General features: G+C 48.7%; 10 protein-coding genes across 10 annotated transcripts; 7 read left to right on the top strand and 3 right to left on the bottom strand.

The window, feature by feature from the left end:
* Nucleotides 1-1,308: 1,308 nt before the first annotated feature.
* On the top strand, nucleotides 1,309-6,180 carry N7479_000079 (uncharacterized protein; the record flags this gene model as incomplete). Its single annotated transcript, XM_057247777.1, has 11 exons — nucleotides 1,309-1,386; nucleotides 1,449-1,641; nucleotides 1,698-1,886; nucleotides 1,934-2,126; nucleotides 2,174-2,273; nucleotides 2,324-3,418; nucleotides 3,478-3,819; nucleotides 4,133-4,331; nucleotides 4,465-4,784; nucleotides 4,867-5,344; nucleotides 5,588-6,180. 11 exons carry the CDS (start codon nucleotides 1,309-1,311, stop codon nucleotides 6,178-6,180), a joined length of 3,780 nt encoding a protein of 1,259 aa, XP_057112209.1.
* A 642-nt stretch (nucleotides 6,181-6,822) lies between these two features.
* On the top strand, nucleotides 6,823-9,374 carry N7479_000078 (uncharacterized protein; the record flags this gene model as incomplete). The annotated part of the gene is made up of 9 exons (XM_057247776.1): nucleotides 6,823-6,841; nucleotides 6,897-7,105; nucleotides 7,166-8,010; nucleotides 8,067-8,232; nucleotides 8,290-8,458; nucleotides 8,525-8,593; nucleotides 8,649-8,659; nucleotides 8,719-8,753; nucleotides 8,813-9,374. The coding sequence occupies 9 exons, from the start codon at nucleotides 6,823-6,825 to the stop codon at nucleotides 9,372-9,374; spliced, it is 2,085 nt and encodes a 694-aa protein (XP_057112208.1).
* Nucleotides 9,375-9,617: 243 nt separating this feature from the next.
* Nucleotides 9,618-11,918, bottom strand: N7479_000077 (mRNA-binding ribosome synthesis protein NOC2; the record flags this gene model as incomplete). The annotated part of the gene is made up of 1 exon (XM_057247775.1): nucleotides 9,618-11,918. The coding sequence occupies one exon, from the start codon at nucleotides 11,916-11,918 to the stop codon at nucleotides 9,618-9,620; it is 2,301 nt and encodes a 766-aa protein (XP_057112207.1).
* A 218-nt stretch (nucleotides 11,919-12,136) lies between these two features.
* N7479_000076 (ESCRT-I subunit protein VPS28) lies at nucleotides 12,137-12,994 on the top strand (the record flags this gene model as incomplete). Its single annotated transcript, XM_057247774.1, has 3 exons — nucleotides 12,137-12,226; nucleotides 12,283-12,519; nucleotides 12,587-12,994. The coding sequence occupies 3 exons, from the start codon at nucleotides 12,137-12,139 to the stop codon at nucleotides 12,992-12,994; spliced, it is 735 nt and encodes a 244-aa protein (XP_057112206.1).
* A 362-nt stretch (nucleotides 12,995-13,356) lies between these two features.
* N7479_000075 (S-adenosylmethionine-dependent methyltransferase) lies at nucleotides 13,357-14,513 on the top strand (the record flags this gene model as incomplete). Its single annotated transcript, XM_057247773.1, has 3 exons — nucleotides 13,357-13,387; nucleotides 13,454-13,711; nucleotides 13,774-14,513. The coding sequence occupies 3 exons, from the start codon at nucleotides 13,357-13,359 to the stop codon at nucleotides 14,511-14,513; spliced, it is 1,029 nt and encodes a 342-aa protein (XP_057112205.1).
* Nucleotides 14,514-15,192: 679 nt separating this feature from the next.
* Nucleotides 15,193-16,015, top strand: N7479_000074 (uncharacterized protein; the record flags this gene model as incomplete). The annotated part of the gene is made up of 2 exons (XM_057247772.1): nucleotides 15,193-15,390; nucleotides 15,506-16,015. 2 exons carry the CDS (start codon nucleotides 15,193-15,195, stop codon nucleotides 16,013-16,015), a joined length of 708 nt encoding a protein of 235 aa, XP_057112204.1.
* Nucleotides 16,016-16,178: 163 nt separating this feature from the next.
* Nucleotides 16,179-18,335, bottom strand: rok1 (RNA-dependent ATPase ROK1; the record flags this gene model as incomplete). The annotated part of the gene is made up of 1 exon (XM_057247771.1): nucleotides 16,179-18,335. The coding sequence occupies one exon, from the start codon at nucleotides 18,333-18,335 to the stop codon at nucleotides 16,179-16,181; it is 2,157 nt and encodes a 718-aa protein (XP_057112203.1).
* A 466-nt stretch (nucleotides 18,336-18,801) lies between these two features.
* N7479_000072 (F1F0 ATP synthase subunit g) lies at nucleotides 18,802-19,632 on the bottom strand (the record flags this gene model as incomplete). Its single annotated transcript, XM_057247770.1, has 3 exons — nucleotides 18,802-19,033; nucleotides 19,090-19,174; nucleotides 19,386-19,632. 3 exons carry the CDS (start codon nucleotides 19,630-19,632, stop codon nucleotides 18,802-18,804), a joined length of 564 nt encoding a protein of 187 aa, XP_057112202.1.
* A 1,582-nt stretch (nucleotides 19,633-21,214) lies between these two features.
* Nucleotides 21,215-22,369, top strand: N7479_000071 (NAD(P)-dependent alcohol dehydrogenase; the record flags this gene model as incomplete). The annotated part of the gene is made up of 1 exon (XM_057247769.1): nucleotides 21,215-22,369. One exon carries the CDS (start codon nucleotides 21,215-21,217, stop codon nucleotides 22,367-22,369), a length of 1,155 nt encoding a protein of 384 aa, XP_057112201.1.
* Nucleotides 22,370-23,147: 778 nt separating this feature from the next.
* On the top strand, nucleotides 23,148-26,216 carry agdC (putative alpha-glucosidase; the record flags this gene model as incomplete). Its single annotated transcript, XM_057247768.1, has 7 exons — nucleotides 23,148-23,358; nucleotides 23,420-24,030; nucleotides 24,090-24,333; nucleotides 24,398-24,475; nucleotides 24,530-25,060; nucleotides 25,110-25,218; nucleotides 25,292-26,216. The coding sequence occupies 7 exons, from the start codon at nucleotides 23,148-23,150 to the stop codon at nucleotides 26,214-26,216; spliced, it is 2,709 nt and encodes a 902-aa protein (XP_057112200.1).
* Between the last annotated feature and the right edge of the window lie 871 nt (nucleotides 26,217-27,087).

The following is a 27,087-nucleotide window of genomic DNA, read 5'->3' as shown; positions in this document are numbered from 1 at the left end:
CCTGGAGGGCATGGCCTCCATCTCCGTCCAGGCTCCAATAATTACTCCCTTGGTAATCGAGCATATTTGCCTGCATTTCTTACGTTACGCTACATATCTACGCCTCGATATTTTCTGATGCGATCACATAGGTCTAGACTAAATCTCTTCTCTCGACCCCATTGTCTGGTTGTCTGACGACTCCTACTAACAAGATCCACCATGCCCTGATCTCCCGGATCTTTAAGCCTCATGTCCCTTTACTATAAACTCTGGCAACGGGTGCATTTTTTGGTTGTCTGACGACTCATCCCAGACCCCAAATTTGAAATAAGGGTGGGCGTGTTCGAGACTCTTGAACCCTGTCCAGATGCCGTAGACCTGATATTAAGGTCCAGATCTACCAGATTACACCTTATCATAGACAATAAGTCCACGGATAGAAAAAACTTCGGTTGTGGCGCAATTCCAACCCATTAGCCTGGAAATCTCAATTCGGGTCTGGACTTTCTTGGAAGGTTGCCTTGTTCAAGTATTCGAGGACTTGACCTAGTCTTCTCCAGACCCTAGGATCCGGAGTAGAATAATCACATGTCGCTATGAAATTTTACTTTTTATGTGGATTTGGGAGATAATGAAGTCGCACGGTATCACTATAATCAGGGCCCTTGAAAAATGTAGATCTTAGCGTTCTCCAGTGTGCCTGAGGAACTAATAAAATATACATAAATGATATCGTATTGCTTATTAAAACTCTCGATGCTAATGCTTGGTTACTATGTTCTTTCTGAGGACCTAAAAGAAAGGAAATAACTATTTCTTGTGGTGCCGAGATACACTGTTCCCTCAATATATATTTTCAGTTGAATAAACCACAATGACACACAGAAGCCAAGAACAATGAGTCACAGCGAAATTATACAGCATAGGTACTCCGTACTTGTGTACGACTTCTCATGATTTACTGAATGCATAGTAAATTATATAGTAAAGTGCGAGCACAATCATGTCCAAGAACTACGCCAAGGAATGTGAGTAATTGCCTCAGGCATAAAACTATTCCTCTTTTGGACCCCGATCCCAGAATGGTCGTCAAGTAACATTCGATTTGTTCACATTTGTTCACCTTTGATTCGATGACTCGAGAAATAATAAGTCCAATGGAACCATAGTGGCGCATTTGGATTCTTCAAAGGGGCCCTTGCTAATTGTTCTATATATGAACCCGCCCGAACCAACTTCGGTAACTGCGGTGCTTCAGATATCCAACACTTGAATCCTGCCAAAAACCACTCAAGATTCAAGAGATCTAACTAATTTGGCGAAATCATGACATCCGCCCCGACAATTCTAGCAACGTGCAAGCAGACACGGTTTCATCTGCTAGATGATAACCCTTCGCAGGAGGTATGCGTGGTCACAACAACGATCTAGACGATCACTAACGTTGAAATTTGTTCTACGGACAGATTGATGTGGATGGACTCAACATAATCGTCACATCATCGACACTTGAATCCACTGAAGATGTATCAAAATCAAAGTCTAAAGGGAAAACAAAGCCCAAGGCTGCAGGGAGAGAGCTCATCTCAGACGCGCACCTGCGACTCAAGGCAGGCATTCACTATGGGTTGCTAGGTCGTAACGGAACAGGGAAGTCAAGTGAGACAGACCTCCGCAAGTACCATTTAAAAAACTCAGTATATTGATGATACCAGCGCTTCTTCGGGCAATGGCAGAGAAGCTCATCCCTGGCATCCCGCATGCGACCCGCATGGCAATTTTGCAGCAGACGGACGAACAGGATGACAAAACTTTTGGTGAAGACCCTAACCAAGACAAAACTGTCTTGGAAGCCGTTCTCAGCGGCGATGAAACTAGGAATGAGGCTGTTCGAATGGCCGAATGTTAGTATACCTATTCAATTGGAATTGTACTTGACTGACCTTACAAGTTCTATCGAAGAGCTTTGAGACTGAAGATCCAATGCAACCCGTGAGTGCAATCCGCAAGATCCGGCATCAGAAAGCAGAAAAGCATCTCTTTCTGGCACACAAGAATGCAAGCCTGAAGAGCGGTGCTCGAGGTCTACAAGCAAGAAAAGATTTGAAGGCGGCCGAAGGAAAGCTCGAGGTTGCATCGGAGATGTCAGTTGCATTCATTCACGCTAGTGAATATATCTAACTTCTGCTAGGTTAGCTCAGGATGTGGACGCCATCGATGCGGAGACAGTCCAGTCGGATACCCAAGCGGCCGTCGAGACACTACAAAATTTACAGTCTCAACTTGAAGATGTAAGACTTCATACGATGACCATTCGCCTGCTCTATTAACCTGAAACCAGATGAAACTTGCCGATATGGAGCAACAAGCTCGTCGTATTCTCATTGGTCTCGGCTTCAAAGAAGATGGATTTGGGAAGAAAGTCTCTACGCTGTCAGGTGGTTGGCGTATGCGATGTATGCTGGCCAGCGTCCTAGTCCAAGATCCCGACATTATGATCCTCGACGAGCCAACCAACTTTCTGGATCTTCTGGGAGTAGTGTGGCTGGAGAACTACCTGAAACAACTCCGCGACACATCACAGACAACCATCGTCTTAGTCTCACACGACAGGGATTTCATCAATGCTGTCTGCGAAGAGATTGTCATCCTCCGAGATCAGAAACTGACATATTTCCGAGGGAACCTGTCTGCATACGAGCAAGATTTCGAGGAGCAGAAGGTTTACCTGGGGCGCATGAAGGAGGCTCAAGAGCGGCAGGTTGCACACATGGAAGCTAGTATCCGGGAGAATATGAAGATTGGGAAGAAGACTAACGACGAAAATAAGCTGCGACAAGCTAAGTCGCGGCAGAAGAAAGTCGACGATCGGATGGGTCTTCAAGTTAGCGCGAACGGAGGCCGTTTTAAACTGAACCGTGATCTGGTCGGATATCATCTCCATAGTCGAGCTGAGATCGATGTTCCCACAGATGAAAAGGGCGCGACTATGAGTTTGCCCGATGCGACAGAGTTGCGGTTCCCCGGGCCATTGGTATCGCTTGAGGGTATTGTTTTCCAGTACAAGAAAACCGACCGTGTCATCCTAGATGACGTGAACTTGGTTGTTCACCTAGGTGATCGTGTTGGGATTATGGGTCTCAATGGCTCGGGGAAGACAACTCTGCTCCGTGTTATGACGGGACAGGTAGCTCCTTCTAAGGGCAAGGTGTCGACTCACTCCCGGCTGAAAGTGGGCTACTATAGCCAACACTCCGTGGAAGAGCTGCAAGAGCGTGGCCGAGGCGAGTCTAGTTTGACTGCGCTGGGATTGTTGACGACTGAGACCGAAGGATCCCTGAATGAGGGCGCTATTAGAGGTCTACTTTCTTCAATGGGGTTAGCAGGTCGTATTGCATCTGATGTCCCTGTTGCTAAACTATCAGGTGGACAACTGGTATGTGAGATGTGAAAGATCAACGTGGAACATTTGACTAATAATATTGCCAAATTTAGGTCCGCCTTGCATTAGCTCGAATTGTCTGGAGTGCACCACAGCTTCTCATTCTTGATGAAATCACCACGCATTTGGATTTCCACACCGTCACTGCATTGGCTACGGCTCTCTCCTCCTTCAATGGTGCTGTGCTACTAATTTCACACGATCGTTTCCTTGTCCGATCAGTAATTGAGGGCAAGCGAGACACTGAGCACAAACTTGATGAGGATTTCGAAGGACTGGAGGAGGAAGAGACCGAAGAAACACCAAGGCGTCGGTCAGTGTATGTGATTAAACAGGGCAAGATGACCGAACAGAAGAATGGAGTAGAACAGTTCGAAAAGAGCCTTGTAAAGAGGGTACAGAAGTTGTTACCGGCTATAGATTAGTTGATGCAATGACTCCATGACCAATTGAAGTGATTAATGACCAAATTTGGGAATTTCCAACCTTCCAAGGTGGAAGATATCATGACTCAGCACGGAGCCCGCCGAGAGGCATGTGCGATAAGACATTCCCCTCATTCCTCCGCGGAGTAACATTTGGATATATTTGCCTCCCAACATGCACCATTTTACCCCTTGAAAGAACTTCCTCATGGCTGGCTTGTGCAAGCGGATCTTGTCTTGCCCTAGGGTTGCCCGTCAATGCGGCATACAGACTCGACTTCAGAGCACTCGCGCCGCATCACCTACTGCCGCCGTCGCCGCCCCCAAGTTACCACCTCCGCATTCCCCGACCGTATCTTCTAAACTGTCAACACTCAAATCTGCGAAGCCCTTTTCCGCATTCCTCACCGATAATTTCAATCGCCAACATGACTATCTCCGCATTAGCGTCACGGAACGGTGCAATCTTCGATGCTTGTACTGTATGCCCGAGGAAGGCATAGACCTCTCCCCCCTCTGCAAAACTGCTTACGTCGCCGGAGATTTTATACCTGTCCTCGCTATTCGTCTCACAAGGTGTGACCAAAATCCGATTGACGGGTGGGGAACCGACAGTCCGCAAAGACATCGTGCCGCTGATGCAGGATATTGGCAAGCTACGAGCCAATGGGCTTCGGGAATTATGTTTGACAAGCAATGGGATCTCATTACACCGAAAATTGGACGCAATGGTGGAGGCTGGGCTGACAGGAGTCAATCTCAGCCTCGATACGCTTGATCCGTTCCAGTTCCAGATCATGACAAGACGCAAGGGATTCGATGCTGTGATGAAGAGTATCGACCGCATTCTCGAAATGAATAAGGTTGGTGCGGGAATCAAGCTGAAGATCAATTGTGTTGTTATGAGGGGGAATGAACGACCGAGAGATCCTCCCGTTCGTGGAAATGGGCCGTGATAAACCGGTTGAAGTGCGCTTCATAGAGTATATGCCTTTCGGCGGGAACAAATGGAATCAGGGAAAGATGTTCTCGTACCAGGAGATGCTAGCTGTCATCCGAGAGAAGTACCCAACATTCAAGAAAGTGGCCGACTACAAAAATGACACGAGTAAGACATACCGTGTTCCTGGGTTCGAAGGCCGCGTGGGATTTATCACGAGCATGACACACAACTTCTGTGGTACTTGCAACCGGTTACGCATTACTAGCGACGGGAATCTCAAAGTCTGCCTGTTCGGTAACTCCGAGGTCTCCTTGCGGGATATCATTCGCAAGGAGAATGGTGGGAATCCAATTGACGTGGACACAATGAAAAACCTGCAGCTGTTGGAAACAGTACAAAGAGCAGCACGCCTTAGTGACGAAGGCGGCTTGGTGAATGAGCGAGAACGTGAGATTCTTGATATCATTGGCATGGCGGTGAAGCGAAAGAAGGCAAAACACGCCGGCATGGCGCAACTAAAGGACATGAAGAACCGCCCTATGATATTGATTGGTGGGTAGCTGTTTCTTTCTTTCTTTTCATGATTGGAGACGCTTTATGAATATTTCTTTTGGACTTCATGGAAGTAGCGACTTCTTACTTGATACCATGTATACATGCAATTAATGTATTTGGACCTTGTTTATTGAATCATCAGGCTGATAGATGAACTAGATAATAAACCCAAAACTTTGTGGTCAGCGTCTCACTCGTGGTCAAACATACCAGTAAATATGCTTTCGAATTTCCCTACAGCTTCCCAAAGTCGTCTCTACCACTCTGGACGCTCTGAATCAGAGACGAAAGATTGTGTTACTCGCCCATCTCAGTCTCTACCCACCACCTCAGACGCCGACCTCCCTCACCTCACACCATCGAAGACCGTGCACATGACCCAGATCACCGAAAAGCCCGAAACAAAGCGCCTCGCCACAGCGGCCTGCACTGTCTCCTTCTCAAACCCACGACCCTGGGAAATTCTCGGCAAAGGACAAATCACACACAAAGGCGACGTCTTCAGTGTTGCTCGCATCGCGGGTATTATGGCTGCCAAAAGAACGCCTGATATTGTGCCCCTTTGTCATCCTGGCATTGGCATTACCGGGGTCGAGGTCAGTGTGGAACTGGTCGAACCCGGCCAGAACAGGGATCACGGCGCCATGCATGTCGTGGCGTCGGTCACCTGCTTTGGTCGCACAGGAGTGGAAATGGAGGCTATGACGGCTACTATAGGCGCAGCTTTAACAGTTTATGATATGCTCAAGGCTGTAGATAAGGGGATGGTTATTGATTCTGTTAGATTGTTAGAGAAACAGGGTGGCAAGAGTGGACATTGGGTGCGGGAATAAAAACTTGGTATAGAGTATATGTATACACATTTAGGCATTATATTGCTGTGTATTATCTAGACCCTCTAATTAAATATTCATGGATAGGAGATTTACTACATATGTGCATACATAGTATGTAGTCTTAATAGGCCCAATAGGGTACATCTTCCCATCTTCCAAATTCCAATATGCGATCAGCCCTAATAACCGTTTAAATTCTCCGAGACTTAGCGTATTTTTTTTCTTTTTTTTTTCTTTGATAATAATCAATGATCTTTTATATTTATTGATCATATAGTGGTGATGATTTTTTTTTTCTATATTCCTTCAAGGCGCATGTGGCTATGGCCAGGCCATGTAAGAAATTTCGGAGCCCACAGACTCACAGACTCTCGAATCAGTTTAGCTTTTCGAAGTTTTGCATCTCTTTCCTTTTCTTCCCTCCTATGTAAGTCTTATAGATACTTCTGTGTGCGTTAATCGTGTCAGTTCGAGATATATCGTGCTGCGTGGGTTTTGAAAATCCTGCAAAAAGGAAAAACTTTCATCATTACATCGACAACGCCGCAACGCCGCAACGGTAAAGAATCCACACAACACGGGACTGCACTTTATCAATGGATCCTGGCGAATTTTGTCGCGCAAATTAAAAAAAAAAAAATGCATGCATTGCTGATCTGTACGTACATCTGGGCTCCTTGCCTATATCAAATTTAACTAACCACTTTATACAGTCCGCAAGTGGCGGAGCAAGATCGGGAACGCCATACTGGCAGTGCTCCCACCCTTGAATTTCTTGACGCTACACTATTTCTATTTCATCGCTACATGCATGATCGCCAGTATCATATTTTACTTGACATCGACGCCATGGCGCAGCGTTACCTATGTGGACTCGATTTTCATGTGTGTCAGTGCCATGACTGGTGCCGGATTGAATACGGTATGGACTGGGATCCTATGTATGGCTATGTTCAATGTTGTAAGCTAACTAGATGATCAGGTGGACCTGTCGACTCTGAACAGTTTCCAACAAGCAGTTTTGTTTACCCTGCTTATCCTGGGCCATGCTATTCTCATCTCCCTCACTGTACTTCTAGTACGTAAGAGAGCTTTCGAGGCAAAGTTCAAGGGCGTCTCCGATGAGCGGGAAAGAGAGCAGTCTACTCGCAACCACTCCGAAGTTGAAATGCAGGCTAGGGACCGGGGAGCCGTGCACGGAAGTATCGGGGCTGATCTACCGAGCGAGAACACTGAAGGACACGGCTGTAAACCACACCCAAAGCCATCCGTGTTGGTCCAAGTGACTCCAGGGGAGTCGTCATCCCGCGATGAACACCTATGGGTGGACGACGATCAAATAACAATCGGCGGCACACCCTGCCGTCATAATCATCACCACCGAGTCTTCCCCATGGCTGGCATCGGGGCGAGACCGGACCTGCATAACCACCCCCGTGACGCAGCGCCCAATGTTCCTTTGGTCACAAAGGATTCAGTATCTGGCTTCAGGGGAATTCTCCGCGGTACACAGAAGTATATGGCCTCTAAGGGACTGTTGTCCCGCAACTCCCAGTTCCATGACCTCACTGCTGCTGAGCGCGAGGAACTAGGTGGCGTGGAGTATAAGGCCGTCTCACTTCTCTCTGTGGTTGTGTCCCTTTACTTCATCTTGTTTATTATGTTCGGCATAATCGGTGTCGGTTGCTGGCTAGAAGTCAACGATCCCGCGGTGACGCGCACGAACGGCCTCTCGCCTTTCTGGACGGGTGCTTTCTTTGCTGTTTCTGCTTTCGTGAACAGTGGCATGTCGCTCCTGGATGCTAATATGACTGCTTTGCAGTTGAAGTGGGTGGCCTATATCCCTCATGTTTCAATACTCAAGCTTGCTGACTACTCTCTAGGGCTTACCCACTTCTTACAATGGGATTGCTCATTCTCGCTGGAAACACCCTCTTCCCATGTTTCCTGCGGTTTATTATCTGGACCATGAGAGTCATGCTTCCAGATCTGCCGAAATGGCAGTCATGGCGCATAACCCTTGATTTCATCCTGGAACACCCTCGAAGGGTAAGTCAAGTTGCACTACTCTAGCTTGCAGAATATAGGCACTTATCATGAAGCTAGGTCTATACGAATCTCTTCCCTGCTCGCCATACGTGGTATCTACTCGGCACGATCATCATTCTGAACGGTGTCGACTGGGCGGCATTTGAGTTGCTGTCCATTGGAAACAAGGACATTGAGAGTCTGCCTACCGAATACCGTGTGTTGGATGGACTGTTCCAGGCCCTAGGTTTGTCGTCCAATATCAACAACAGCGGCGTATCTGAACCAAGCTAACAAATTATCTCGACTAAAGCGGTACGCGCTGGTGGATTCTACGTTGTAACCATCGCCGATCTTCACCAGGGTCTCTTGGTTCTCTATGGTAAGTGCTTTCAATATCCTCGACTGAAAGATCATCATGCTAACAGAACATCTAGTACTCATGATGGTAAGACATATCAGTCTCATACACCCCATACCCCAGTCCCAAGCTAACTCCTCACTCAGTACGTTTCTGCGTACCCAGTAACACTTACAATGCGGTAAGTAACCTATGAGCACAACCCACGCCGAAGAAACCACAATCTAACAACCCACACAGCAACACAAACGTCTACGAAGAACGTTCGCTAGGAATCTACGCGCACGACGAAACACCCGACTCACCAGCAAACACAAGCCGCAGCAACGTAGTAATGGACCTAATCCGACACCACCTCGGTCGCCCAGGCCCGTCCGAGACTTCTCGTGGCTACTTCCTGCATCAGCAGCTCCGCTCCCAGCTTAGCCATGATTTGTGGTGGATTGCGCTGGCAGTCTTCTTTATTGCCATCGCAGAGTCAGATCACTATGACCCCCAACCTGTGGCTTTCTCCACCTTCAATATTATCTTCGAGGTCGTCTCCGCTTACGGTTGTGTGGGTGTTAGTGTTGGCTTCCCTGGGAAGAATTATTCGTTCTGTGGTGCGTGGCATACTATTAGCAAGTTGATCCTTGCTGCTGTGGCTTTGCGTGGTAGGCATCGTGGTTTGCCGGTGGCTATTGATAAGGCTATAATGTTGCCCAATGAGTCTTTGGCTTGGGCTGAGGAGGAAGATGCTGCTATGCGGAGGGATAGGTCTAGGGTTTGGGCTCAGGAGCGTGGGCCTGTTGGGTCTGTTTAGATGGTGATTTTTTATATACCCTCTTTGTTCGCTGCTTTATTGTTTAGAGTATTTTAGAGAGCGTGGATTTATCAGACTCATGATGATATTTGGAGTTTTGAAGATAAATGATTCTTTTGTAGGACTGGGTAACTACCCATGGTGTATCCTAATAAACAAAGTAGACATATGCAATAACCGTGTGAAGTAGATGGACATGGGCATGGGCAAGGAGATATACAAATTAAACAAAAATTAGACGATCTACTCGTCCTCCATCTCCATCTCATCTTCATCTTCACTCTCGATCTCAGCTTCCTCCTCGCTCTCCAATTCCTCCTCACCCTCATCCTCGCTGCCTTCATCACTGCCAGCAACACCACCCATCTCCTCATCCTCTCCACCGTTCTTCTTCGCCTCCTCTCTCCGCTTCTCCTCCTCTCGGCGACCCTCTTCGAGGACAGCAGCACGCTCCTCGCGCAGCTTGCGCTGCGTCTTAACGAACGCACCGACAGGAGTACTCTCCCAGTCAACATCCTTGAGGAAAGAATCGACGTTAGAGCGGTTTCGGGGAGCATATGAGACGTTCATACGACGCTCCTCGATCCAGCGGGCATTGGCCTCGACCTTTTGCACGAGCAGCATGATCATCTGGTTGACCTTCGCGTTCTTGTTTCCACCGCTGCGGGCAGAGACCTGCTTCAGCCAGCGCTTGAGGGAGACAACGACGGGCACGGACAGTTCCGGGAACGCAATGTGCTTGGACCACAGGACGAAGAACTCGGAGAGGAGCTCGGCGACCTGCTCACCGACGCCGTCCTGATAAGTGCGCGAGCGCAGGTAGGATTTGGGCGCGCGGATCGCTGTGTTGAAGTCCAGGGGCTTGAGGGTGCTGGACTTAGGGTGCTTGCGCATCTCTGCTGAGGTCAGGACCTCGAGAAGTGAAGCTGAGAGCGGGATATAGGTGCCTGTGGCGCGCGAGATGCGGAGCAGGGAGCGCGTCAATTGGAAGCGTAGGGGGAAGTATGTGGCAGTAGGAATAAGGCGCATGGCGCCCAGGGTGATCTGCACAACGGGGTAAATGAGAGGGCGCAGAGCGGACTGCTTGCCGACTTGAGCCTCGACAAGGCCATCGCAGTGCTGTGAAAGTACTCGGGACCAGAAGTCCAGCGAGTGCACGTATTGCCAGTTATAGATGGTCTTGTAGGACTCCTTGGAGGTGTTGGTAATGCTCTTGCGCAGGTGCATAGCCAGCTGACGGATGAAGGAGAATCCTGCTGTGTATGAGACGTTCTGGTCAATACCCCAGATTTCGGCTGCAGAGTTCTTCATCAAGTTCACGCCTGCTAGTGTGTGCACTGTTGTGTTGCGGCTACCCTTGACAACACCCTCGTAGGTGGCCTTGAGCACACTCTCCTTGATACCAGCATCTCCCAGAACCATAAGGCGTCGCAGAATCAAGAAACCTGTGATACGGGTGGCATCGGCCGTGGAAACATCAGACCAAATTCCGACGACAATCTTAACGAGTGTCTTCAACACCTTACGGAACTGAAGAAGGTAAGGCAGCATAGGTTCAATTGACGCGAGGGTCAACTTGAGTGTCGATGCGTCGGACAAGTTAAGCAGAAGCTGGTGAACCGAAGCAGTGTGCGATTTGATCAGAGGTGTGAGGGTCTTGAACTTCTTGGTCTCCAATGACACTCTGATCTTGCCCGAAGCACTCTCCTTTACAGGGAGATGATGGGCCAGGACCTTGGGGATGGTGTTGAGGGCGGTGATAAGAACCTGGTGGTATACATTCTTGTCGGAAATGGTGTATTTTTGCTCGGGGGCATCGGGGTCATTGACATAGGCGGCCGCACGGAAAGCAAGCACAGCCTGGCGCATGGCTCTGATCGAGTTTTGCTCCTCCATCAAGGTCTGCCACTTCTTGACCATCGCAATAGTCAAGGTCTCATCTTCGGGCTCCTCCTCTTCCTTCTTGGACTTTCTCTTCTTCTTCTTGGCCGGTTCCTCGTCTTCGGGCTCTTCGCCTTCGCTCAGGGCGTCGACTTCTGAAAGGTCGCCTTGGTCGCCGAAATCGAGCAGTTCAGAATCGTTTTCCTTCAGGTATTTATAGAACTCGGGGTCCTTCTCCTTCAATGACTCCAGCTGGTCCTTGTGCTCGTCGTAAGCATCGACACTATCTGCGTCATCATTGTCACCCTCAGCCTCAGAAGCCTCAGCATCTGCCTGTGCCTTTTCTTCTGAGCGCTTGCGCTTGCCGATCTTGGGGGTGGTATCTTTCTTGCTGGCCTTCTTTCCCTTCTCCTCAGGAATGTCAAAGCCGCCAGCGAAGAAGTCGTCGACGTTCATTTCGGAAAAGGCATTTTCCTTCTTCTGTTCCTCGGGGTTCTTCTCTGCTGCGGCTTCGGCTTCAGCGCGGCGAGCAGCGCTTTTTTCCTTGCGCTTGTCATTCAATTGGTGTCTTTGCTTGATCTTGGCATGGGCCTTGCGTCGCTCAAGGACATCCGGGAGGTGGTTCTGCACGAACTTCTTGGTCGATTTTTTGCCTCCAACCATTTTGAAAGAGTGATGCAGAAAACAGTCTGCAAGTTGTAGCTTGGTCGGGAAATGGCTGGTCAAAAAAAAAATTGGGGAGAAAATCAGCGGGTCCGCCTTTCAGACCGCCTTTGGCATCGGGCGATAACGTCCAGACAATCTACAAGACAACAGACACCATTGAACCTCCGAACTTACGATTAACGATTTTTATTGTACATAGCGGGAATTTGCCAAAAATGTACTCACAGCGCCCACTCTCTTATGCGCCGACCCCCTACAGCTACACACCCAATCCCGCCCGGTCAGCCACAATCAACCTCGATGAAGTATGGATCCTTGTCTCTGCATTCATAATCATATTGTCTGATATCACTTGTCTTAGGAAGTCAAATTAGCATCTAGCTCAGTGGAACGTGACTTATACGAATCCCTAGCCGAAATCTACAGCATCATCGTGACCCTCGATGGACTGGAGAAAGCATACATCAAGGACGTAGTCACCGAGGCAGAATATACCGAGACATGCACAAGGCTATTGAAGCAATACAAGTCCAGTCTTGGGGATGAGACAGTATCGCGGGAGTTCGTGGACCTGGAGACTTTCAAACGGACGTGGGGGGTGAGTGTTTCTCTCCATTTTACCCCGCAAACTCCAATACATCTCTGACACCAGGTGGACAAAATAGCTAGAATGCCCACGAGCCACAGAGCGATTGCGCATTGGACTTCCGGCCACAGTTGAGCAGGCTTCTCACAGCGGACCAACCTCTAATATGGGCACAACAGCGACGGGTCCGGCTGGCGGTGCCTCGGGTAGTCTCATTCTGGCAGCAACTGAAAACTTCATCACCTTCCTCGATGCGTTGAAACTCAACATGGTATCGAAGGATGCATTACATCCACTTTTATCAGAGGTGATTCAGTCTGTGAACAAGGTCACAGATACCGATTTCGAAGACCGCGGCAAGATCATTCAATGGTTGATTGCATTGAATCAAATGCGAGCTACTGAAGAATTGAGTGAGGACCAAGCGCGTGAGCTTGCATTTGATATTGAACAAGCTTATCAAGGCTTCAAAGCAACATTGAACTGATTTGGGGAATCATTTTTTGGTGCACTGGCAAGGCGTTTAGATGGACAGTAGAGATACCATTGTGTTTTCGATATTAACATGATTTTCAGTGATTCCTAGCTTAATATACCCACTCTGGCTTGTCTTTGATCGAGTGTCCTTGTACAATTACAGCAATTAGGGCCACTAAGTGCTTAGGAAGAGATCTTGATGCCTGATAATCTAGGCTGAAATCGACCCGCGGAACGGCAGCGCTAGCCTTTCCTATTTGGGAATATTTTCTTTTTCTCCGCCACATTTTCGTCCGATTCTCCTGGCTATGAGGCCAATTCGTTGCTTTGTCTTCCTCTTCAGCAACACCTAGAATACATATAGCTATCACCATGATCAGTGCTACAGATGAGCCTCTCCATGGTTAGTTCATAATCTACCCCTCTGACCCATTTGGTCCACAAAAGATAATGGAGCTGATAAGCGCAGTACTCGATCTCCCGCAACTCTACCAGAAACCCTCGGGAACCGATCTTGTGAAAGCTTTGGCTCTGTTGAGCTTGCAGCCCCGCACATTTGGCACGACTGCTGATGTTGTCAAAGGCCCCGCGGTCCAGCCTGCAGGAGTGACTCGGTATCTCACATCCATTATCGCCAGTCCACTAGCATGGCTCGACACCGATGAACTCCGGGAGGCAATCTGGGATGCGGCCGCTGCACGGCTAAGTGAACGGTCTGGTCGAACCGGTAAGCAGGTCACCATCTATCCAACTGTGTTATCCCGCTGATCGTGACTCATTATCCACCAGCTATGCCCGCAATGTCTCGAATCTTCAACGTGCCTACCTCATCCGGCGAAGAATACACACTGACCCTTCACGAACCGTCAATCACAGCGGACAATCTCGGTATGAAGACTTGGGTATCTTCCTATCTTCTCTCGCGCCGGCTTCACACCCTTGAATCGCCACCAGCACTTGTTCCCTCGGCCTCGGCTACCACATTCAGCCCCCGGAAACCTTTGCGGGCACTTGAGCTCGGTGCCGGAACAGGTTTGGTCGGACTTTCCTTTGCGGCTTTGCAAGGTAAGTCTGCCACCGTCCACCTCACCGACTTGCCTGAGATCGTCCCAAATCTCGCTCACAACGCTGCCTTGAATGTGGAACTCCTCACCAGAACTGAGGCGACTGTGACCACTGGTTTGCTTGACTGGTCAGTCACGCCGTCGCCCCTTCCAACTGCGGAAGAGCAGTTTGATGTGATTCTCGCCGCGGATCCATTGTACTCGCCCAACCATCCCAAATGGTTGGTGGACACCATTAATCCCTGGCTTAGCCGTGGACTCGGTGCACGAGTCATGGTAGAAATGCCGCTCCGAGATGCATATCTGCCGCAGGTGAAGGAGTTCCGGCAGCGGATGGTCGAGTTGGGTCTGGCTGTGGTTGAGGAGGGCGAGGAGGTCGGTTACGATGACTGGGAGAGCGCAGATGGAGGCGCGCTGGCTGTCAACTGTTGGTGGTCAATTTGGGGTTGGAGTGAAAAGGTATAGTGGCAGTACTGCCACGTCGTGTGACCAAATGAAATGACGAATAATGAATGATATACGATAGATTAGAATAGTGATTCTTAGACGTTGGCTATTGAGCAATGCAAGTATCATGCATCTAATTCAGAGGGTCGTTAGTAGATATTATTTCGACTGTTGAAAATCAATTCCTGTGTCAATTTTTCATCAGAAATCGATTTGAAGGAAGATCGTTGGTTGACAGAAAAGAGGAGCAGGTCCATCACGTGCCAATGACGTCAGTGTCACTATTTCGATCAATTAATTTCTTTTTTTGGAGCATTTCCTATATATATCTCTTAAGGGTTCATGAATCCTAACCAAAATAATGATTTGCACAAGAAACAGATATTCCCTACCTTCATTTGGTCAGTCAAAAGCCCAAAATTATCCAATTAACAAGCAAATCCTAATGCGACAACAGACCCAAGTCCGGACCAAAACGCCACATGAATACCAGTTGCAAATTCCCGAAATCTAATATATAAAGGTGCTATTCGTAGCCGACCAAATCCCAAGGACCTAATTTGCAAGATAGTTGCATCCATATACCGATTGTGGTTCACTCTTCAGCCTTTGAACCCTCGGGCCCTCGAAGCGTGTACTACGGAAAACGTCACATACATACTACCTAATATCGCATACCCCACCAAACACCTGCACAATGATCGGACTTCTAGCCATCACCGCCATCCCAACAGTGACGGGTGTATCCCTCGCTTCCAGCGAGCAGCGCAAAGCAAACCAGCGCAGAGAAGAGGCCCGTCGCATGGTGAAATTCAACATGTTCGCAGAATGCAATGGGGACACAGATGATGACCGCGAGTTAAACGGAATGACTGTTGTTGTAAGGGATGAGAAGGTAAGGAACCCTAATTCAAACCAGATCAAGAGTCTGGAGATGTCATAGTCCCTCTGAACATCATAATCAAAGCCCAAATCGCAGAACTAGACTAACATAGTATTTACCCCCGCAGGTTTATCTCGCCGACCCAGATCCCGCCAAACGGTCCCCACCAGCCTTCACAGCCCTAGCCTTCTATATCGAATACCCAGAACCGGAAGAATTGAAATATCTCAAGCGCGAGCGTGGCCTCGGCCTCCCAACTTATGTGCAGGACAACCCGCCCCTTCTCAACTGGATCTACGCAGATACCGAAACGCATGAGCTGCGATACGGGAATCGGTCGCAGAGTGTGGAACAGCTGGTTGAGCCGTGGGACTGGTGTAAGAATGAGAGGATCATTTCGCTGGACAAGAAGCAAAATGCTTTCATTGCGGTTGAAGAAGAGGAGGGTGAATGGGCGCTTTATTATGATCGTGACGGCGATGAACTTGCGCGCGTTCTTGAAGAACAAGATTTGTTGGATTGCGCTTTCGTCCCTGTCACGCTGGTGAGGAAGGTTGTTGAGGAGAGACCGCCACCACCTCCTGCTGCTCAGGCTGCAGCTCCTCGGGGTCAGGGGAATGGTCAGAGCCAGAGGTAGATGGATTGGAGAGTGGGAGAAATATCATGAATGAGATGAAGGATTTTATGTGTACATATATACTTCATGAGATGAATTAATGCGTTTATGATATGATCGTAATTATGGGAATACCGCGGTAGCAACCTTGGAATAGTGTATTGTACAGAAGAAACTTGAGCATTTAATCATCCAATCCAGCCCAACTTCCGGTATCGCTGACGTTGCCGCTAGCCGCTGCTGCTGCCTTCCTGTTGCGACTAGCCTCAATAGCGCCCCTTTTGTTATTCTCCATGCGGCGTTCAAAGCCACTCTTGGTACTGATTCTCATACCATGAGCGCCCTTTCCATCATCATTCTTATCGGTCAATCTTGGGGCCTGGCGCGCCTTGACACCATGCCTCTTCATATCCTTCTTGCTGTTCTTGCTCAGGTTCGGGAGAGCATCGAGCAGCCATTTCTGGATGGATTTGTCGCCTTCTTCGCCGCCGCGTAGCTTCTCGCTGACGTCGATGATGTTGGCAATACTCTTCACATAGGGAATGTCTTCCTTGGTGTAGTAGGTGACGGCGATACCGCCCTCGCGACCAGCACGACCAGTTCGCCCCACGCGGTGGACATAGACGGCGGCCGAGTTAGGGATATCGTAGTTGACCACACCGTTGATACCGCGGAAGTCAACACCGCGGGCTAGCAGATCCGTTGTAACCAAAATCCAGATCTCGCCTTTGCGGAAACCGCGCATGATATCGGACCGCTGGCCATCTGAGAGATCGGAGTGAAGAACGGCAATACGTGAGGATCCACCTGCTTCGGCGGGAATATCGTATTTGAGTTCGGAGTGTAGGGCTATCGCGCGAGGAATGGTCTGTGTGAAAATGAGGAATGGAGGGCGAAGGCGGATATCTGATGCTGAGGCTGCAGCTGGGCGAAGAAGTTGGCGAAGTCCCATCAGTTTACCCTGCTCTGTTGCTGCGTACACGAGTTTGTGGTCGATGTTGGGGATTGCAGAGTCTTTCAGTCCTACAACTAGACGAAGTAGTGCATGTGGCTCGCTAGGCTTTTGTCCGAGATCTTCCAATCGTTCTTTGATGGTTGACTTAGTGAGATCCTCAATATTTGATCCCATGGTGGCTGACCAAAGGCCGACACGCAAGTCGGGGTGTGAGCATGCTTTCCAGATATCAAGTGTCTGTTCACGGAACAACGGGTCCAGGAGGACATCGGCTTCGTCCATAACCAAACTCCGCACTAGAGGTAATGTTGCCAGGGTGGTCGTTCGATTCGCAGATAGAGCATTGACTAGCATCAGAGGCGTAGTGACGAGAATATCACTTTTGGTAACCGGGATGTTGGCTCGCTCCTTTGCTGGCTTGTTTTCGGCGTCTTCATCTTCCGACCCGGATGATTCTTCGTTGTTTTCATCAAGGACATTGGCATTACCATCATCTCCAACACGCATACCCTTTCTCATCAGCGTGATTTTCACGCCAGTTCCAGCCACCAGCTTGCGGCCCTCATTGACGATCTGGCTTGCAAGCTCCCTGGTGGGCGCCACAACCAGAGACAAAATACCATGCTCGTCGGGGTTTGAGTGGTGGTGCCGGACAATTTTGTTGATCACAGGGATCAAGAATGACAGTGTTTTGCCGCTGCCGGTGGGAGCAACGACTAGAAGATCTGGCTCAGAAGTCTCTCCAAGAAGCAACGGGAGGCTTCCAAGTTGAACCTCTGTGGGCACGGTAAATCCTTGGTCTGCAACGTTTTCCGCGAGCCGCGAAGAGATCTTGTATTTCGATCGAAGCTCCTTGAAGTTAAGCAGGGGCTCTGGGAATAAGCGTCTGGCACGCTTCTGTTCCTTCTTACTGAGAATCGGCACCTCTTCTTTCTTTGACTTCTTCTTTTTCTTCTTAGAATCTTTGTTAGATGTAGCCTGAATTTGGATCTCTTCCAAGTCGCGCATGTCTGTAACCTTGATCTTGTGTGAGTTTAAGATAGTGCGACGCTCCACTTCATCCATGGAATCGTCGGCATCGGATGCGGCATCCTGAGCAGACACTTTCTCATCGTCCTCGGTCGCAGCAGCAGTTTCCGTCACGCTAGTTGCAGGGCGCTTGTTTGAACTGAAAAAGTCGAGTTCAGGGACTTCTTCCTCATCCTGTTGGACAGCAGCGCCTCTCTTTCTTTTTTTGCCATTCTTGGCAGACTCGAGCTTGTCAGTCTCCGCGGTCCGGAAGAGCTGTGGGTTGGCGGCTTTCCCAGTGGACGGCAGACGAGAGCCTGAAGCCGACGAGGTGGGCTTCAATTTTGTTGACCTGGTCAACAATCTGAACGCGTCCATTTCTTTTGTTGGTTGAGTCGAAAATGTCGTTGATATTCTGAAAAGAAAAAAAGTGGTCCGCCGACTTTCCTCCCGGGCCAATCAGCGTTGTGCGTCATATAATCACCGCCGAGGCCTGGGACAAAATACCGCGAGAAGAATAACATCGAGATATGGAATTGTCTGAACGTAATAAACATACCAGAGTAGGACTACTATTCGTGCCCAGGGGATTCGGATCATGGTTACAGCGAGAGGTTTAAGAAAGAATAAGAGAAAAACAAGTTGAGGTCAATGGAGCTTCAGATTACAATTGAGCGGACAAACGGTAGCAGTTACACTTTTGTAAAGCACAAACGGGAAATGAATTGTAGTAACAAGGTCTATCTCAGACAACAGTTTAAATTTCCATCGTCTATCATACACAGCGCGGGAAGATTAACATAGGAAAAAAAGGAAAGGACGATTCTCTTCTGTCCACATCCACTTAGTGCGCATGCGCAGGCTCGCCACGGTAACCAATAATGTTCATCCGGCCGATCATCTCACCAACAGTGAAGAAACCAATGACCTCAGCGGCAGTGACACCGGCGAGGGCCATCTGCTTAGGGCTGGCGTTGCGGATAGAAGCGAGGATAGACGAGGGGGAGGGGAGGGTCTTGAGGGCGGCAGGGTTGGTGATGAAGGGCTGGAAGTAGGACTGGAAGGTGGCCAGGTTGCTAGGAGAAATTTGTCAGATCAGGAAGTAAAGGGTCGAGTGCGGAGTCCGACTTACGGAGGAGCCATGTTCTGGCCACGGAACACCAGTCTGCCGAGCTCAATTCCAACCTTGGAATAGTAGAGAGTAGGAGGGATGATGGCTAGATTGATTGATGGTTAGCTAGGCACATTATGCAAATGTAATGCACGGATTGAAGTCAACAAGGAGGTTGAGATTGGGTGTCCACGATTCCAACCGGATCAATCGGTCAATCATTGGCTTTCTCTTTAGATAGGTACCCAATTCCTAATTCTCCATTGCACTCATCCAAGGTGTGAGAAGAAAAAAAAAAAGTAAAGAGTGTCCCTTACAATCGACGAAAGAGATGACCTTGCCGGCGGGTCCACCGATCTTGCGCAGGGCACCAGCAGCGTTTGAGATGGCAGGACCAGCGGTGGAAGAGACCTTGGACAGACCCTCAGAGGCCTTGGAGGCAGCTGAGGAAGCAGCCTCACCAGCCTTGGAGGCAGCCTCCGAGGTGGATGAGGCGTGTCTGACGACGGTTCTCCGGGTCAGGAACTGCGATTGCCGCAGGACGGCGCGGGTGGCGGCGGGCATTTTGAATACTGCGGAGGAAATGAGTGGAAAAGAAGAATTAAGCAAAATACACCCGAAGCAGTCGCTAATAGGAGGGCAGTATGATCTAATGATCTGGAGTTTCGCGCAACGGCAGAACCAGATGAAGATTTGACGCTCGGGAACTTCAGGAATTGCGGGTCACGTGAGCCGCCCCAGGTAAAACAATACACATTTCTATGAACCACATATGTATAGATTCGAAGGGGATTTAGGAGATCTATGGGTTTATTGTTTACAAATTAAAGCTCCTCTTACTCGGAGTTGTAAATTTAGAAGTGGATAGGAACCTTAGCATTTTGTTATAGCACTGGAGCATTGTACCTGCATCTAGCCCCGTCAATCGAATTATGAGTTGGAATTAGTATACTCCGTGTAGTAGAAATAAAATGATATTTTCCCGCACTTGAAGTAGGACTAATAAACATAAAGGTTTCTTTGGCTTGGGAAATGCTCTGCAAAATTAATCCGGGGAAAAAAAAGTGCATATCAAAAGTGTTGTGAGCCAATATATATAGTACAACATCCCCCTCGTTTTGTTAACAAAACTGACCGGAAAAATCTGAATTGTTATTCGGCCAAATCAGAGAAGTGATATAATAGGAAATAAAGAGATATTACGGCCGAATTTACTACGAGAAGAAAGCGGCTGGCGATATATAAGCCCTGGAGAACGAGGCTAACGAACATAGGGCTACCTACCCAGGTGGGTAAGTACAATGTATCTATATAGAGAGTAACTATTTTAGGAAATCCTGCATCATATTTAGCAGTAAATACTCCCCAATTAAGTATTTACTCTTTTATATATTTATCATCACCCTGTAGTTGTGAACCAAACGACAATAGCAGCCAGTCCAATTGATAACCTGGCTATGCCTACTCCGTACTCCGTACATAATGACCTGTCTCACCCGTGGACCCTTGGAATACTACCACATGTAAGTACGGAATAGTCGAAAATACTTACACTTCTCGTTCTACTTATGAAATATCGGCATCATGGTAGGTCTGTGAAAGAAACTATACAAAGAATGATATCCCTATAGAAAGTAAATCAAATTGTTTACACTGTTTGTTTCGGAAAAAGGCATTTTTGCTCCACTAGAAATCCAGTTGATCTCCGCCGGAGAATTCCCTCTCTTGAAATATTCCTTCTCACATGATATTCCGTTTATACCACCTTGATATATTGAATGAATTGAACCGGAAACACTTCAGATTGTTATGAACCGAATCCAAGATAACATGAAACAAGACATTGCCCAGCAAAACTAGGGTCTTCAAATGCACAATATTAACCGATAGCCGATCAATCATTTCGGCCCGAGAGAGAGCGGGTGAGGTTTGCCTAATTCAGACGGGAGAAAGCAGTTTACTCCGGTTAAAATCGAAATCTCCCCCCACTCCGCTTTTTTTTTTACTCCATATGTAGTATCAACGTGGGGTTGAACAATATGAGATCACCGGACACATATTATTTTGGGTTTGAGTATTAAAGTGGCTGTTCCCTCGCATTCATGCCTTTATTCTCCATTTTCTTCCTCTCTCCCCTTACTAAATAATGTCTTCGACCGTCACCAAGACCAACATCGGTGTTTACACCAACCCAAAACATGACCTTTGGATCGCCGAGTCTACCCCGACAGTAGAGGATATCAATGCTGGCAAGGGCCTGAAGGCTGGCGAGGTCACAATTGAGGTGCGCAGCACTGGTATTTGCGGATCCGATGTGCACTTCTGGCACGCCGGCTGCATTGGCCCAATGATCGTCACGGGCGATCATATCCTCGGTCACGAATCAGCCGGCCAGGTTATCGCTGTCGCCTCTGATGTTACCAGCCTCAAGGTCGGCGATCGCGTTGCCGTTGAACCCAACGTTATCTGTAACGCCTGCGAGCCTTGCCTGACTGGTCGCTACAACGGTTGCGAGAGTGTCGCTTTCCTCTCCACCCCGCCTGTCGATGGCCTGCTCCGACGCTACGTCAACCACCCCGCCGTCTGGTGCCACAAAATCGGTGATATGAGCTATGAGGATGGTGCTATGTTGGAGCCTCTCAGTGTGACCTTGGCGGCTGTCGAGCGCAGTGGTCTGCGTCTCGGTGACCCATTGCTTATCACCGGTGCCGGTCCTATCGGTCTGATCAGTTTGCTCAGTGCGCACGCCGCTGGTGCCTGCCCTATTGTTATCACTGACATTGACGCGGGCCGCTTGGCTTTTGCTAAGTCTCTTGTTCCTGATGTGCGCACTTATAAGGTGGAGATTGGCAAGTCGGCCGAAGAGTGTGCCGAGGGTATCATTAATGCCCTGAACGACGGTAAGGGTTCTGGCCCTGACGCCTTGCGCCCCAAGCTGGCCCTGGAGTGCACCGGTGTCGAGAGCAGTGTAAACTCCGCTATCTGGAGTGTCAAGTTCGGTGGCAAGGTGTTTGTCATCGGTGTCGGCAAGAACGAGATGACCATTCCTTTCATGCGTCTTAGCACCCAGGAGATTGACCTGCAGTACCAGTACCGCTACTGCAACACCTGGCCTCGGGCTATTCGCCTGGTTCAGAATGGCGTGATTAACTTGAGCAAGCTGGTTACTCACCGTTACTCTCTTGAGGATGCTCTCAAGGCCTTTGAGACTGCTTCTGATCCTAAGACTGGCGCCATCAAGGTGCAGATTATGAGCTCGGAGGAGGATGTCAAGGCTGCCACTGCTGGTCAGAAGTTTTAAGCGAACAGAGTGAAAAAGATGAGCGGTATTTGAGAACATCAGCGGGTTTCTGGTTGGGATCAAGAGCGGCCATTGGCGTTGACGATTTTCTTTTTTTTTATATTCATGACGAATGATGTCTAGAGGATGCCCCTAGGCGGAATAGACAGCCTATGAAATGGCTATTTTCTTTTAACACAATTTCTGGTTGAACGCGGGTAAAAAGTACTCCGTAGAGCGCAATCATTTAACGTAATAGATGCGGCCTGGGGACCTTGGAAGTCGAAAAAGACCTCCCGCGGCGCCATTCTCGGGCTTAAGCCGGGCTAAGCCGCGGGCCAAGCCGGGCCAAGCCTGGGGAAACAGGAGAAAACGACAACAAACGGGGTAAAACTTGGACCCTGCAGCATGAATATGGAGCTACTAGAGCTACTCTAGTTTCGTATAATTCCGAAATTGGATTGGTCGATCACAGCCAAGAGCGAGTATCCGATAACTGCCCGTTTCTCCGAGGAACACAGCTGATTTGACGAGGTGACAATTCTCGCACAACACTAGTGGTTTTGCAATGTGACAGAGAATTGTGAATGTAATGTTATGCAATGCTATCATGTGGTCAGCAATTGCATCTCTCTAGCATCCCCTTGATGTGTGTTGTATCACACTAATTTTGATCCGGGCCAGTGCATCCCTTAAAAGGGTCCACTGGTCCCCTTGCCAATCTGCGATCTTCAGTGTATCCTGTTGTGTTTATGCTGTGTTTGTCCTGCTGTGCATTAACGCCCACATGTTTTCAAACATGAAAGGCACGTTGTTTCTCCTGGCTCCCCTCGTGGGTGCCGCTGTCCTGGGATCGACATCCCAACTTGACAGTTGTCCCGGCTATAAAGCTTCTAATGTGAAGCAGCTGGGTCAGAAATTGACTGCCGACCTCAAGCTTGCCGGAGAAGCCTGTAATACCTATGGCACGGATCTACGGAACTTGAAGCTTCTTGTAGAGGCAGAAACTGGTATTTACAAAATCCCCATACTCCATCCCCCAGTACATATGTATACTCATCATTCTACCAGAAACCCGCCTTCATGTCATGATCTATGATGCCGACGAGGAAGTCTACCAAGTACCAACCTCTGTTCTCGCCAGACCCGAAAGCGCAAAAGGTCATCATCAAAAGGAGTCTGCCCTTCGCTTCGACTTCGAGGAGAAACCTTTCTCATTCCGAGTCCTGCGCGGGGACGAAGTGCTCTTCGATACTTCTGATACCAACATCGTCTTCCAGTCTCAGTACTTGAACTTGCGCACGTGGCTCCCCAATGATCCAAACCTGTATGGTCTGGGCGAACACAGTGATTCGCTGCGTCTGCCTACCACTAACTATACTCGTACTATCTGGAACCGTGATGCATATAGCATCCCCTCCAACTCAAACCTTTACGGCACTCATCCTATTTACGTTGATCACCGTGGAGAGAAGGGTACTCATGGTGTCTTCTTTTTGAACTCGAACGGCATGGATATCAAGATTGATAAGACCGCCGATGGCAAACAGTACCTCGAGTATAATACGCTTGGCGGAGTCCTAGACTTCTACTTCATGGCCGGTCCGACCCCCAAGGAAGTGAGCGAGCAGTACTCCGAGGTCGTTGGTCTTCCTGTCATGCAAAGCTACTGGGCTTTCGGAGTATGTTATCCCCACCTTCCAGCTTGAATTTTGAAATTATATTCTAATAAACATTCTAGTATCACAACTGCCGATATGGCTACCAGGATGTCTTTGATGTTGCCGAAGTAGTTTACAACTACAGCCGTGCTGGCATCCCACTCGAGACTATGTGGACCGACATTGACTATATGGAAGGGAGAAAAGTATTTACTCTAGACGATGAGCGGTATCCTGTCGACAAGATGCGAGAGTTGGTTTCGTATCTTCATAAGCATGACCAGCACTACATTGTCATGGTCGATCCGGCCGTCAGTAACTCTGGTAGGTGCTATAATTACCTTGTTCCCCCCACTCAATTCCGCTCTAACGGTGAGTGTGTTACTAGATAACGGTGCTTTCAATCGAGGTCATGACCAAGGTGTCTTCCTGTACCGTGACGATAAACAGAGTGAACTCTACCAAGGTAAGTTTACCAACCGAAGTGCAATACCTACCATTTCTAACAAAATATTTCCAGGTGCCGTCTGGCCCGGTCTGACCGTCTACCCAGACTGGTTCAACCACGACACGCAGAAATACTGGAACTCGGAATTCAAACGATTCTTCAGCCCAAAAGACGGCGTCGACATCGATGGTCTATGGATCGACATGAACGAAGCTTCCAACTTCTGCCCATACCCCTGCGAGGACCCAGCAAAGTACGCCGAGGAGAACGACCTACCCCCAGCACCTCCGCCAGTCCGATCTCCTCCACGCCATATCCCTGGTTTCCCAGCTGACTTCCAGCCTGGTTCTTCTTCATCTGGGGCTTCTTCGTCGCACCGTGTGAAGAGAGGCGACGCTGTCATTGAGTCACGTAGTGTCGACGAGAAACGGAGCCGCGGCAGAAAGGGAAAGAAGGTCGGCTTGCCTGGCCGAGACCTTATCAACCCACCTTATCAGATTGCGAACGAGGCTGGCTCCATTAGCAATAAGACCATCGACACCGATATCATTCATGCCGGCGAGGGTTACGCCGAGTATGACACGCACAATCTCTATGGAACCAGTAAGTGCCCTGTGTACCTTATCGGAATTTTTCTAAACACATACCTTAGTGATGAGCTCGGCTTCCCGCGAGGCAATGCTGAAGCGTCGACCCCACGTGCGACCCTTGATCATCACGCGTAGTACCTTCGCTGGAGCAGGTTCCCAGGTCGGCCACTGGTAAGATCACACAAACTTCCCAACAATATCCTACATATGTATAGATACACCTATACTAACCCTTCTCCCACAGGCTCGGCGACAATTTCAGTCAATGGGATAAATACCGCGTGTCAATTTCGCAGATGCTAGCCTTCGCCTCAATTTTCCAGATCCCAATGGTCGGCAGCGACGTCTGCGGGTTCGGCGGAAACACGACGGAAGAACTTTGCGCACGCTGGGCCATGCTCGGTGGCTTCTATCCGTTCTATCGGAATCACAACGAGTTCGCTACCATACCGCAGGAATTCTACCGCTGGCCTGTTGTGACAGAGGCTGCGAAGAAGATCATCGATATCCGATACCGTCTCCTCGATTACCTCTACACTTCTTTCCATCGCCAGACCTTGACGGGAACTCCATTCCTCCAGCCGCTTTTCTATGTCTACCCCGAGGATAGCGAGACTTTTGGTAATGAGCTGCAGTTCTTCTACGGTGATTCCATTCTCGTCTCGCCTGTCTCGGAAGAGGGCGCTACCTCTGTCGACGCCTATTTCCCCGATGATCTCTTCTACGATTGGTTTACTGGTGCTGCTGTGCAGGGCGAGGGATCTGTGAAGACGATTACTGATCTCGCTGTTACGGATATCCCGATTCATATCCGTGGTGGCAGTATCATCCCTCTCCGTACTGAAAGTGCCATGACTACCAAGGATCTGCGCAAGCGCGGTTATGAGATTCTCATTGCGCCTGATGCTGATGGGTCTGCGGAGGGTGAGCTGTATATCGATGATGGCGAATCGATTCGGCCGGATAGTGCAGCGGAGATTCAGTTCAAGTACCGGAATGGCAAGCTTAAGATCCTGGGTCAGTTTGGATATCGTCCCAATGTGATTGTTGAGGCTGTTACGGTCCTTGGACAGAAGAATGAAGCTCGTGGTGGGTATGATGCTCAGAAGCAGAGCGTTACTAAGAAGGTCCAGATTGAGTTGAAGGGGCCTAGTGAGGTGACTTTGTGAGGTTGCTAGTAGAAGTTGGCTGTGGTTGTTAAGGATTGAATGGGAAGTTGAGTTTCTTTAGAACCTGGTGGATCCATGCATGGCGGTTATCTGAACAGCCACCCATTAGGTTGAGGTGCCGAACGCCACGTTATTTTTATTTTTATTTTACTGGATGAATATTGGAAAATTTACCTAATCTATACTGTATGTACATCCATCCATGATATACCCATGGACTCCCGAGGTCTGTAAGCGAATATATTTTGTTCGGGGTAAGAATGAATGAAAATGATTGGATGAACCGACGTATCTCCCCAGCCTCATAGATAACTAAGCAGGTTGAAAATCACGTGTATAAATATGTATGTAACTACACGGTACGGAGTACACCCGGGATACATTAAATTATTAAGCGTTTCAAGGGATGCCTTGCATGACCCTGCATGGGAGAAGGCGTTAGGGAGAGACAGTGGAGAGACAATATTAACACTAAAAAAATGAAAATTTCAACTCTTTTCATCTTACCGATAATGAGTCAAGGTTAAATACTAGTTCAGATATTAACGGGCTATTATAAGGAAAAGGTCTCACTCAGCCCCAACCGTAGAAGTGTAAGATTTTGACTATTTAGATATGGGTACGGAGTACTAGCTCAGGCACAGGCCGCTAGTTCCTGAGTCATCTGATCCGTGGAGCCGTCCACGGGTCTTCGTATAAGGAAATTGCATGTTATTATTAGAGTAGTACAGTATGGAGTAGTTTAATTTTTGGGCAATTTTATGCGAGCGGGAGTTTACCGAGAACTTTGTATATATTATTGTAGGATGTATCCTAAGTAGGACCATGGCCCGCGTTTCACGATTACATGGGTATTGTCAATTTAAATAGG

The sequence above is a fragment of the Penicillium vulpinum genome, assembly GCF_028829585.1.
Source record: "Penicillium vulpinum strain IBT 29486 chromosome Unknown utg000001l_segment0_segment0, whole genome shotgun sequence".
Lineage (NCBI taxonomy): Eukaryota > Fungi > Ascomycota > Eurotiomycetes > Eurotiales > Aspergillaceae > Penicillium > Penicillium vulpinum.
This window is presented reverse-complemented; position numbering and strand designations above follow the sequence as displayed.